At 42.8% G+C, this 12,706-nt stretch overlaps 1 protein-coding gene across 1 annotated transcript; it reads right to left on the bottom strand.

Moving 5' to 3' along the window:
* Positions 1–8,458: 8,458 nt before the first annotated feature.
* On the bottom strand, positions 8,459–12,276 carry LOC118093439 (transcription cofactor HES-6-like). Its single transcript, XM_035132534.2, has 4 exons — positions 12,214–12,276; positions 10,967–11,062; positions 10,768–10,846; positions 8,459–9,100 (listed from the first exon to the last, which is right to left on the bottom strand). The coding sequence occupies exons 1-4, from the start codon at positions 12,274–12,276 to the stop codon at positions 8,691–8,693; spliced, it is 648 nt and encodes a 215-aa protein (XP_034988425.2). The 3' UTR covers positions 8,459–8,690.
* Between the last annotated feature and the right edge of the window lie 430 nt (positions 12,277–12,706).

The following is a 12,706-nucleotide window of genomic DNA, read 5'->3' as shown; positions in this document are numbered from 1 at the left end:
CTGCCCGCACTGCCTACGCCCATGCATCTAGTCCAGCATCCTGTTCTCTCACTGGCCAACCAGAAGACTGGGAAGCCTGGAGACAGGAAGTGAGTGCAAAGAGCACTCTGCCCACCTGAAACTGGTCTTCAGAGGCATACTGCCTCCAACGGTGGAGGTGGAACATAGCTGTTGTGGTTAGTAGCCAATGATAGCTTTATGAATCTATGTAATCTTTCAAAGTCATCCAAGTTGCTGGCCCTCACAGCGTCCTGCAGAAGTGAGTTCCATAGTTTAAATATGAACTGCACGAAGATACATTTTCTTTTATTTGCCCTGAATCTTTCAACATACAGCTTCACTGGATGCCCATGAGTTATGAGAGAGGGAGGGGGGAAAAAAACATTCTTTCTCCACTTTCTCCATGTCATGCAATGTTCTATCATATTCTACCTTGCCCTCATTAAATGCCTCCTAGCTTCTGGACCGTAATTTGAGGACTGGCTGATAATAAAAGAGTGTTTCATAATAACTCTTCTAGAATGAAACAGCATGGAGGAAGTTTTTCTAGAACTTCTTAGAAATGTTAACATTGTGGGTTAAACTGAAAGCCCATGCAGGAAAGAAACAACATGAATCAAGGGTCTGGAAACCAAGCCTTATGAGGACTGCTTGAAGGAGCTGGGTACGTTTAGCCTGGAAAAGAGGAGACTGAGGGGAGATATGATAGCCCTCTTCAAATATCTTAAGGTCTGTCACATGGAGGAGGGAACAAGCTTGTTTTCTCCTGCTCTGGAGGGTGGGACTCGAACCAATGGCTTCAAGTTACAAGAAAGGAGATTCCGACTAAACATTCGGCAGTAGAACAGGCTTCCTCTGGAGGTGGCAGGCTCTCCTTCCTTCTTTTTAAGCAGAGGTTGGGTGGCCATCTATCATAGATGCTTTAGCTGATATTACTGCATTGCAGAGGGTTGGACTAGATGACCCTTGGGGTCCCTTCCAACTCTAAGATTCTATGATTCTATGAATATCTCATATCCAATCAAGTCCAAGAAAAATTCTTTTTTTAAAAAAGTTTATTTATAGTTTACATTTGTAGCAGATAAACAATTCAACAAAGAAATAAAAACAGTTTTCACATATTGAACTTTGACTTCCCTCCCCCCTCTTCCAGCCGTTCCATGAATTTACCCCCATTTACCCCTTCTGCTTATCCCAGTTAACTCTCTTTATTCTTTTCCTCCTCTATTTCATACATGTTTTAGAAACTGCAAGTTTTTACGTTTTTACAGTAATCCTGCTAATGCCTTACATTGTTTACAATTTGTTTGTAAATACTCAATAAACGATTTTGCTTTCCTTGATAAAAAAAAATCTGTTGTCTTGATTTCTTATTCTTCCAGTAAGTTTCGCCATTTCTGCATAGTCCATTAATTTCTGTAACCATTCTTCTTTTGTCCGGACTTCTTTCCATTTTTGGGTGGATATCATTCTTGTGGCAGTGGTTGCATACATAAATAAATTTCTGTATTGTTTAGGTAACTCTGATCCCATAATTCCCAAGAGAAAAGCTTCTGGGTTGTTGTTGTTAACAAATGTTAACTTGAACATCTTTTTCAATTCATTATATATCATTTCCCAGTAAACTTTAACCTTATTACAAGACCACCACATATGGAAAAAGGTACCTTCTTTCCTGTCCAAGAAAAATTCCATCCCCCTGCATCCCCCAAAAATCCAATAATTTTTTGTAAAAATTTATAAATACTTCAAAAGCAACAACAGTGTTCACTGAGTACATCACTAAGGAAGGTGTTTTGTTTGTATTTCACGAAGTGAAAATAACCACATTCTGCAGCTAAGTACTCATATTGCTAACACTACTTTTCTTTTCAGCGATATAACTTGGAAAGAAAGCAGTAGCAGCCCCTTGGTCCTGCAGAAATTGTGTCATGACTCCCTCTCCTGGTCCCGAATAGTCAATGTTACTGCTGACATTGAGGAAAAGCTCTGGGTCTTCTGAACTTCAGCTGCTTTCCAGTTGCTTGCTGGAGAGGCATCCCCATCCTTACACACCCGCCAGCAATTGTCGGATGAAAACAAGGGATGTGGGTGTTGTTTGGTGGAACAGTAGCTCCTTCTACTGTGATGCAGAGCAAGTGATATGATACCATGGGATTTGGTAGATGATGATTGCCCTCCCTTCAAAGATGCTTAGGATAATTTCTAATGCACTTAGGTACCACAAATTGACACAAATCTGGTTCTGCCAGAACATTTTAGCAATGTTGCTCCATCAGGTGTCAGAATATACCCCCAAAACGACGATCTTGGAGTAACTGAGGGATCTATTGAATGATTTGGAACCTAAATCAATGGCGCCAAGTTACAAGAAAGGAGATTCCGGCTAAACATCAGGAAGAACTTTCTGTCAGTACGCGCCGTTTGACAGTGGGACGGATTCCCTCGGGAAGTGGCGGACTCTCCTTGCTTGGAGGATTTTAAGAAGAGGTTGGATGGTCATCTAGTTGAGATTCCTGCATTGGGGGGGGTCGGACTAGATGACCCTCGGGTCCTTTCCAACTCTACAGTTCTATGATTTTGGTAAAACAGCAACAAGCACCCCACACAGTAAAAGCAAAAAAGGCACTATACTGTATCCTATATCCTTACCGGTAGTTTGTGATCAAATACTTCCTGGTCCTATGAACGTCAGGTACTGACATTAACGTGGCTATAATTGTGTTTTGCAAATAGCAACACAGTTGCCATGCCCAGCTGTGTATGGTATTTAGACAGGATGAGAAGGGCGGCAAGTATGACTACCTGTCACCTACACCAATGAGATCTTATACAGCAAATCTGCATTCACATCACATGGGCTGCCTGCCACCTTCAGCATGTTTACTTGGATGTAAAATTAGTAGGTGGCCAGATGCAAAAGCACCTTGGCCTTCTGTACCTTTAATAGCCGAACTGCACCGAACTGCCGGATTTACGTATAAGCTAAACAAGCTATAGCTTAGGGCCCCACTCTCTTGGGGGCCCCCAAAAAATTTAAAGGGAAGAAAAACTGGGTGTACATTTCCAATTGCATTTCAGTTCAACAATTACTTTGATAAACTACATATGTTGTTATCTGCAAATGTCTTTAGATACCTTTTAGGTCCATAAATTAGCATATAGCATATATTCAACACAAAAAAAACAGCGACAATTTGTTGTTGACAAAGAACAGCTGACATATAAAGAGCCCCATTACCTTCAGTAGCTTAGGGCCTCATCAAACCTAAATCTGGCCGTGCCTATAACACCTATAACAGCGTGACAAGGTACATCTTTGGGGCAGCTATTACAGGTGCAGAGACCATGTCCTCTTTTACACCTAGCTATCCATGAAGCCATTGAGCAAGTACATTTGTAACGGGGATTCTGGGCTCCATCATCAGTCAGTAAATTCCGATGAAATATAGATTTCCTTCTACATAATTAACCTGCCCCACTGAAGCCACAGACAAGCATGCATCTGCAGACACATTCCCTGCTAAAGGGTGCCAGATCTCCCAAATGACAGCACCAAACCTATGTGTGTTTATCTGAGAATAAGCCAGACTTGACATTTAAATAAACATGCATAGGATCACACTGTGGATTTCTGTGTCAGCATTCATCTCGCGCTATTGGCCAAGGGAGCCGGCGTACAGCTTCCAGATCATGTGGCCAGCATGACAAAGCTGCTTCTGGCGAACCAGAGCAGCACACAGAAACGCCGTTTACCTTCCCGCTGTAGCGGTCCCTATTTATCTATTTGCATTTTGATGTGCTTTCGAACTGCTAGGTTGGCAGGAGCTGGGACCAAGCAACGGGAGCTCACCCCATCACAGAGATTCAAACTGCCGACCTTCTGATCGGCAAGCCCTAGGCTCTGTGGTTTAACCCACAGCGCCACCCGCGTCCCTATTCAAGCTGTACTCACAGCTAAAAATGAACAGAGAACAATGCGCACACCAGCACACATTGAGAGGCGAGGGTCGATCTGGAAATAGTGGGGCTGAATTCAGGTGTCCAGTTGTTGGCATCCATCTGTCTTGGGAGACAATGGCATGCACATTCAGGAATGAAGTCAAACCACTGCATTAGCAGCACCAAAGGGACCTCCTTGGGGCACAGGCCTGGGCAGTGTGTGTGGAGGTCCTGGGCTGCCCAGATGACAAGACCTCCATCTAGGGCTCACTGATGTGGTCCAAAGGAAAGGAGAGCAAGACGTCTGGCACCAGCTTGGCTGCAGGACAAAGTGTCAACCAACTCATATAAGAATTAGAGACCCAGGGTGCAGGGGAAGTCCCTAACTCACTTGAGGGTTTGAGACCCATCGACTACCTTTACCTGGTTTAGCCGGCCAGAGGAAGCCATTCCCAGCATGTCGCCATAGCTAGGATGACTGGATACCAAACAGGACAGGGCCCCTGCACTTTTAATAGTTGTGCAGAAGAGGGGATTTCAGCAGGTGTGCCTAGCTGGTGCAGGCCAGCTAGTAAAGGTACAAGAGCCCTCTCCTGTTTGGTGCCTGATGACCTGAGCCACAGCATACAGGTAGCCTACTGCTGCTGTCACCTACGGTATTACAGGACAGAGGACAAGATTGTTAGAATCAAGGGGTTGGATGCAAAGCAAATATTCTGTCCATTGAATGAATTGTTGCATAAAGCTCCTACAGCAAAAGCCTATTGAGACTTAAATACAAAGCCCAGGTTCTGATATTTTCATATATCTGCAACCTAATTCAAAAGTACAGAGTGATAATCTCTCCACAGTTCTAATTACAGGTAGGTAGCCGTGTTGGTCTGCCATAGTCGAAACAAACAAAAAAAATCCTTCCAGTAGCGCCTTAGAGACCAACTAAGTTGTTACAAAATGAAAAAGAAAATTCCTTCCAGTAGCGCCTTAGAGACCAACTAAGTTTGTCAAGGGAGCCAGCGTACAGCTTCCAGGTCATGTGGCCAGCTTTCGTGTACATGCAGTGTGGATGCACTGTGTCTCTAATGTGCTACTGGAGGGAATTTTTTTATTTAATTTCTCCACATTTATGAATACACGTTTATACTGCACTAGAAGCGTATTTTCTGTTTAAAACAGTAGGCCAGATTTCTGAGGTTCTGCAGAAGTGACCCAGAGTTTTCAAAGGCTGGACCAATGAAAAAAAAAAGGACAGTTCTTTTACACCTGTGTAACCTGGGGGCGCAGGTGGTGCTGTGGGTTAAACCACAGAGCCTAGGGCTTGCCAATCAGAAGGTCGGCAGTTTTAATCCCTGTGACGGGGTGAGCTCCCGTTGATAAATAGGTACCGCTCCAAGCGGGAAGGTAAATTGTGTTTCCGTGTGCTGCTCTGGCTCGCCAGAAGCAGCTTTGTCATGCTGGCCACATGACCTGGAAGCTGTACGCCGGCTCCCTCGGCCAATAATGCAAGATGAGCGCTGCAACCCCAGAGTCGGCCATGACTGGACCTAATGGTCAGGGGTCCCTTTACCTTTAACTCTGTAAAAGATGGGATTCCATCCGGCACAACTTGCCCTTCAATTTCAATCAAATGATTGCTCAGTTTCAATTAAATGATTGCTCCTTTTACCAACAACCAGTCCTTAAGCCCCACTGTAGCTTTGTTTTTATTTTATTTATGTTTTAGCCGAACATCTTGCAAAAACAAACTTCCATCAGCTTGCAGGGATTGTCCACTCTTATGAAGGTGTGACCTGGTTAATCAGTTTTATATAACCCACTTCCCTCCTTGTCCTTCTTGCCTCCTTTCATCTTGTGTTTACTTGCATTTGTAAACTAGGGGGCTGTGTTTGTGTGTGTACGCACACAATTTAATTTAAGTACCAAATAAAACATGCATAAAATAATAATGACCTGGTTAGAGTTGTCACCCTTTTTTCTGGAAAAAACTCTTCTACTCAACGAATGAACACTAAACAGGCTAAAGTTTTTGCAGCATGGAAATGCAATGCTATTTTTTAAATAAAAACTTAACAACCTTAACAGAAAAATTCCCTTGCATTCTATGCAGTTATTCCACCTCAAGGTCTGATAACAACATAAAGAGTGCTTGTAATGATGGGAAAGGAAGAAATTCAAGCTGAAGAGGAGTTTTCCCCAACCGAACATTATTCTGGGGAACTGATGGATAAGGTAGTTTAAGTGCTGTTGTTAGAGCATTCTAGGAGACATCCTGGTTTCACCAAAGGCAGCTTTTAATACTGCCATCCTGGTGCTATCATTGCTAATGGCTTTTCAAGAGGAGAGGATAAAAAGAGAAGAGTTACACTAAGAGAGGTGCTAAAATACAAGGTGATGACATTCACTCTTCCTAACTCTCATCAAACAAATCAGTGTGCATAATTAGCCTCCGGATTCTGACGGGTCATTAATTAGTATGCACAGTGTTTGTTTAAGCGGATCCCTTCCCCTTGCTCTCTACTTTTAAACTGAAAAGAACTTCTAATTGCTTTCAACTTGGAGCACCATAGCAACCAAATGTTGACTATCAAGTTTAGAGGGCTCTCCCACTGCTTGCAGGTAGGCTTCTCGATGAATCTTGCCTTGCGAGCTCTGGATTCGTGTCTCATCTTGGAAGTTCAACAGGGGAAATATCTAAGCAAATTGACACTATTATTTAGCAAGACAGTTCACTTTCTTAATGGTTTAGTGCAAAAGACAGCCTGTGTGGATTTTGTTTTCTTTGGGAAGCTATCTGGCTACCTTTGGGGTGGGAGGAAACAGACATACAGCAGACACCTAATAAAAGGGGAAATTGGTTGTTCCTATTAGATAATCAGCAATAATAAAAACAATAATAAAAACAGACCCAGGTGGCACTGTGGTTAAACCACTGAGCCTAGGGCTTGCTGATCAGAAAGTCGGCGGTTCGAATCCCTGTGACGGGGTGAGCTCCCGTTGCTTGGTCCCAGCTCCTGCCAACCTAGCAGTTCGAAAGCACGTCAAAATGCAAGTAGATAAATAGGAACCGCTACAGCGGGAAGGTAAACGACGTTTCCATGTGCTGCTCTGGTTCACCAGAAGCGGCTTTGTCATGCTGGCCACATGACCTGGAAGCTATACGCCGGCTCCCTCGGCCAATAATGCGAGATGAGCGCGCAACCCCAGAGTCGGTCACGACTGGACCTAATGGTCAGGGGTCCCTTTACCTTATTAGATAATCAGCAATAATAAAAACCTTACTCCAAATAAGGGATGGAATTGGGCATAGAATGACATTATTATTATTATTATTATTATTATTATTATTATTATTATTACTATTACTATTACTATTACTACTACAGTCGTACCTTGGAAGTCGAATGGAATCCGTTTGACTTCCAAAACATTCAAAAATCAAATCGCGACTTCTGATTGGCTGCAGGAAGCTCCTGCAGCCAATCAGAAGCTGCGGAAGCCCTGTCGGACGTTCAGGTTCCAAAAGAACGTTCGCAAACCAAAACAATCATTTCCGGGTTTGCGGCGTTCGGGAGACAAAACGCCCAAGTCCCAGAGCGTTCGGGATCCAAGTGTATTACCAACATTACAGAATGCCAGCTGTTTTCTACTCAGTTTTCACCAATATCTTATCAAGCCCTTATCAAGTCTCTGCCTAGGTCTTGAAGATGCAAGATGCTTCAATGAGAACCATATAGAATCATAGATCTGTAGAGTTGGAAGGGACCACAAGGATCATGTAGCCCAACTCCCTGGAGTGCAGGGATCTTTTGCCCAACGTGGGGTTTGATCCTGATATGAAGAGTCTCATGTGCTACCAACTGAGCTACGTATTCCAGGACTATGCGGGAAAGTTTTGCTAAACAGTACCATCTCAAACCCCAGGTGAGGAATAGCATGTTTGAATGCTCTCTCTTATAAAAAGCCTTCTGCACATATAGAACACTTGCAAGCTAAGGGACGCAACTGCTTCTTTTTTTCTCCTTCAGTTGCAGTGGAGCAATGGAGGCAAGTTTTCCCTACTTTCTGTGTAATCCTGGGAAATGGAAGTAGAAATCCCCCAGTTTTGGAACAGGCAATAGCTCAGTGGTAGACATAGCTGCCAAGTTTTCCCTTTTCTCGCGAGGAAGCCTATTCAGCATAAGGGAATTTCCCTTAAAAAAAGGGATAACTTGGCAGCTATGGTGGTAGAGTGTCTGCTTTGCATGACACAGAAGGTTCTGGGTTCAAACCCTGACACCTCCAGGTAGGACTTGCAGAAATCCTTGCCTGAAATCCTGGAGAGCTACTGCCAATCAGTGGAGATACAATAAAGAGTCTGATGGATCAATGCTCTGGCTCAATATGCTCCTATTTAACGGTAGCTGCATAAGTAGCTGCATAAATGCAAGACCAGCATCTCGCTGTGGTTTCTACTTTTATTAATAAGTTGTTAATTTTTTTTAATAGCATATGAAAAGGAACATAAGTCACATACACTAAACAGCCCAAGGGAAGATTCTATAAAATAATTTAGATGCATTAAATAAATACAATAAAATAGCAGCCTTCTACAATGCAGGCTACGCAGCGGTTTACTTCGGCTTGAAGTACCCTGGTCTTTAGTACACCTACAGGAGCAGACTTGCTCCAAAAAGTGTTTTAAAGAGGCATATCTATAAGATACATATAAAAGAGGGTCTAAGATTAGAAATAAGGTTTCTCCAAGACAGGTTTTACCACGGTCTCCACATGTCTAATGACCCCATGTTAATGCCATTGTGTGCAAAATGAGATTGCAGGATCTGACCGGGAGGAGACGACTCGCGCTGATTACAACGCGAGGGTGTTTTGGGCTGGAATGGCTTTTTCAACCTGGGCTTGTCTTCGGCTGGGTGGAACTGATCCTGAGATTGGTTGGACCCTGTGCTATTCCCCTTGCTATTCCCAGGGGTGGTAGAACTCAAGTCTGCCTTGCAGGTTTCCTCACTAGATCTGGGCAAGGATTTCAGCAGGTGGTTCAGTAGCCGTGCCCCAAGGGTCTTGTCCATCCATTCGCAGGTCAGGAGGAGATTGTGGACTTCGTGCATACACTGGATATAGCCAGTGCTGTACCTCTGCTGAGCTTCCAACCCCATTTTGGAATCTGCCGAACAAGAACAGAAGACACTTCCTGTTATTAAAGAATCAAGACTCTTCAGCTTAAAACCAAAGCCTGCCCCTGCCGAATATAATGAAAACTCGCCTATTTTCATATAACACACATTCTCTTGCCACTGACAACAATCTAACCTGATAGCCTGCTTCAGTACACCTTACTATTATTTTCAAGTGCAGACATAATTGTTTCATGTGCTCAGTTCACCATGATATATTTGGTTGCTAAGAATGGTCTACAAACCCTCTATGGTTCACAGTATATCACTTTTGCTTACAGGTGTATAATGTGTTAAAAGCCAAGCCGCTAACCAAGAGTACAATCCTAGCCATGTCCACTCAGAAGTAAATCCAATTTAATTCGATATGACTTAATCTCAGGTAAGTGGAGTTAGGATCGCTGTCTATGTTAACATCTGGGCAATATCTATTTAGCTACTGCTAAGCTACTTAGCTGAAAATGTGAGCAAAATACCTCCAGGCAAAGTTTTGCTCTGCAGGGACCACCTCTGAAACATGGAAACTCTACACAAGTACCATTACATTCTATGTACCTGATTTTGGTACCCTGGTTATTTTATCTTCAATGCTTTGGACTTCACACCTGAAAAATATATCTGGGGCTGTTTTGTCATGCCTACACCAAGTGGGAGTCAGAAAGGCTATTATTACCCAGGTGTATGTTCCTAGCCTGAAGAGGAAACTTTATAGGCCTTTCTCTTGAGGTGGTACCAAGAATTAGTTTGGGTTAGAAGTGCCATCTCAGTAGCTGTGAAACCTTTACTTCCAAGGAGATGTTCCAACCTGTTGTCCCGGCACCAGACTACACAAGGTAACTGTACAAGAAGCCATGAATTCCTAGTTGTAGCCCCAACGTGCCTGTCACCGCAACTTCATAAATGAAACTGTTGTTGCTGCCATATTGAATCTCTTGCACATGCATTATTCAAGGCAATGACTTCAACTGATACTTTATAGTATGGCTATGAACAGTGCTAACAGCCCTCCATCTTAAGTACTGATATCATGTAAGAAAATGGGCTCTTCCAGCCAGTAATTCGCACGCCCCCCCCCAGCTTTGCATTAACACACTAAACTAGAAATGGGATATTGAGAAGTACTTTGTGAAAGCACGTTCTTTAAGAGGCTTACACCATTATAGTGTGGACTTGCTGAGGCATTGGAGATACCAGAAGGTATGAATTGCAATTCAAGGACTGCAGTATGAATGTTTGGGAAATAGGACCCTTCTATGGTTTTGTTTGAAGATGCTGAGTGGTGACAGCCTTTAATAAACAACACAGTAAGCAGATTGTCTGAGAAGGCCCCTTCAGTGCTATAATATCTAGTCAGAAGTGAGTTTAATCGGACTTTTGCCCAGGTAAGTATACATAGGATTGCAGTCTTAGCATTTTCTATTGAGCATGGAGTTCAATAGTCACTGCTTAAACTGTTCCATGTCACTGTTTTACACAATTTACACAGTTTTACCAGTAACATCAGGCTGGAAAAGTACTGTCTTCTGACTTTTCTGTTGTACTTTTTGAACAATAAGATTGGACGGAGCGATGTTCAAAGCAGTGCAGAAGTTACAGAGGTTTGAATAAACATGAAGGGGTAGAAGAGTAAAGCATACAAGTACATAAATCCACTTACCCATAACTTTGCTATTTTGGATATTCTGGATATGCTTTACCGTCATTTCGAGGATATCTGCTTTTTCAAGTTTAGATTGCTGTTTAAAAGAGCAGCAACAAAGTGGGTTATTAGTGACAAAGAATTGTTTTTGAACAATGCTGAAAAAATAAAGCAAAAAGGAAGATGGAGCAGAGGCACGCTAAAAATCGACACTTACATCAAGCTGAAAGGCCCCAACAACAGTCTCCTTGAGCTGGTCCAAGCAGTTGTTGATCCTCTCCCTTCGTTTTCTTTCAATCAAAGGTTTTCTTAACTACAGTGATTAAAGGAAGAATGTTAAGAGTAACTTTTCTACATGGAAAGCTTGGATCCTGCTTTTGGCTACTGGTCTTGTCAGCTCAAATGCACATAGAGCTTCAATGTTTTTCTTCTTAAAAAATAGATGTCATTCCTATATAGCAGCAAATAATTCATGGGTACTACTGTGGCCAGTATTTCACCAGTTCGGTTGTCAAACACTCTCCTGACACACACCCATACACCAGATTTCCACCTAGTTCAATTTTGTATGAAGTCTGACAAGGAAAACTGACAACTCAATCCTATACGTGTTTACTCAGAAGTAAGCCCTACTCCTGGGTAAGAGTGCATAGGATTGCTGATTTTGTTTTGCCTAACAACCCAGTTACCAAGGAAGAAACAGGAAACTGATTTCAATTATGTCCAGAGCATGAGCTTTGTTATAAAACTCTCCATAAAAGCTTTTTACAAGTTTCCCATAATCTAATATATCGTGGTTTTTATTAGAATTTCATTCCACAACCCACCCAGTCAGACAATTCTTTTGACAACCACTTCCAGTTGTATTTTTTTCTGCTGATTGTGATGGAAATCAGGTGAGGTGGAACATCAAATCTCTGCAGTGGTGCCGGCTTTCATTTCTACAACAGCATATACTAAATTCTACACACAAATAATCTACTTTTTTAAAAAAAAATAGTTTGTGATTAAAATTAAGCATATAAAGCAAAATTAAAAGCAGTAAATATAGTTTATATAAACTAGATATATTTTTCTCCCTGGTCATATACAACTCCACATTAAATATGTGTGTGCAAATAACAGTCAGAGCTTGTACACACCCATGTGTTTTGTACTTTACTGTTGATGCCAAACTGCTCTGTGTTCCTTTAACTAGCTCTTAGCTTATCTCTGGATACTGTCTGTGGGTTAGTCCCTTGAGAGCTAAGTTAGGAGTTACCTCCTAGTAAAACACAGAAACAGCAACCACTAGGGTTGCACACAGCATTAGTCCTACTCAGAGTAGAGCCATTGAAATGAATGGGCACGCCTAACCTCACATCCATTCATTTCGATGGCGAAGTATGTTAGTTGGATACAACCCATCGTGTGTCCTTAAACCCTCAAGACATACGATCTCAGGGCACATAGAATGTGACATACCTTCCTTTCCTCTTTGGTGTTGGAAAGCTTCTGCACGCAGCTGGCCAGGGTTGTGGCAGTCATTGTAATCCACCTCGCCTGCCCCAAGGCTTAGGGGAGAAAGGGGAGAAAGCCCTTAGGCAGCTGGCTGCTCCCCTTGCCTTTCTGGGGCTTTCTCTTACATGATTGCCCTGCTCTGCTTGCATTTATAGTCTGGTATTAGCATGTGAATGAAGGCATTGCTTGGCTAGCCCTCTTTTCCCACAGGAGGGGTTGAGACCAGAGGCTTGTGACCATCAATCAAGGCTGACAGGTCACTACTTTTCAATGGGCAAATCGTACACACGCACACACACACCCCGCTCCTAAAGAGCGACAGATGTCCAGCCTCTACAAAGCTATGCTTGGCAGGAATCTTTTGTTAGGAAGACGACAGAGAATGAGAGCACTCCATGAAGGCTGTGCGGCCCCCTGCTCAATTGGCATCGATTCCCATGGAAGGGATGGCTACAAC

Source organism: Zootoca vivipara, chromosome 5 (genome assembly GCF_965207765.1).
Source record: "Zootoca vivipara chromosome 5, rZooViv2.hap1.1, whole genome shotgun sequence".
Lineage (NCBI taxonomy): Eukaryota > Metazoa > Chordata > Lepidosauria > Squamata > Lacertidae > Zootoca > Zootoca vivipara.
Note: the sequence above shows the minus strand (reverse complement) of the source record. Positions and strands in the feature narration are given on the sequence as shown.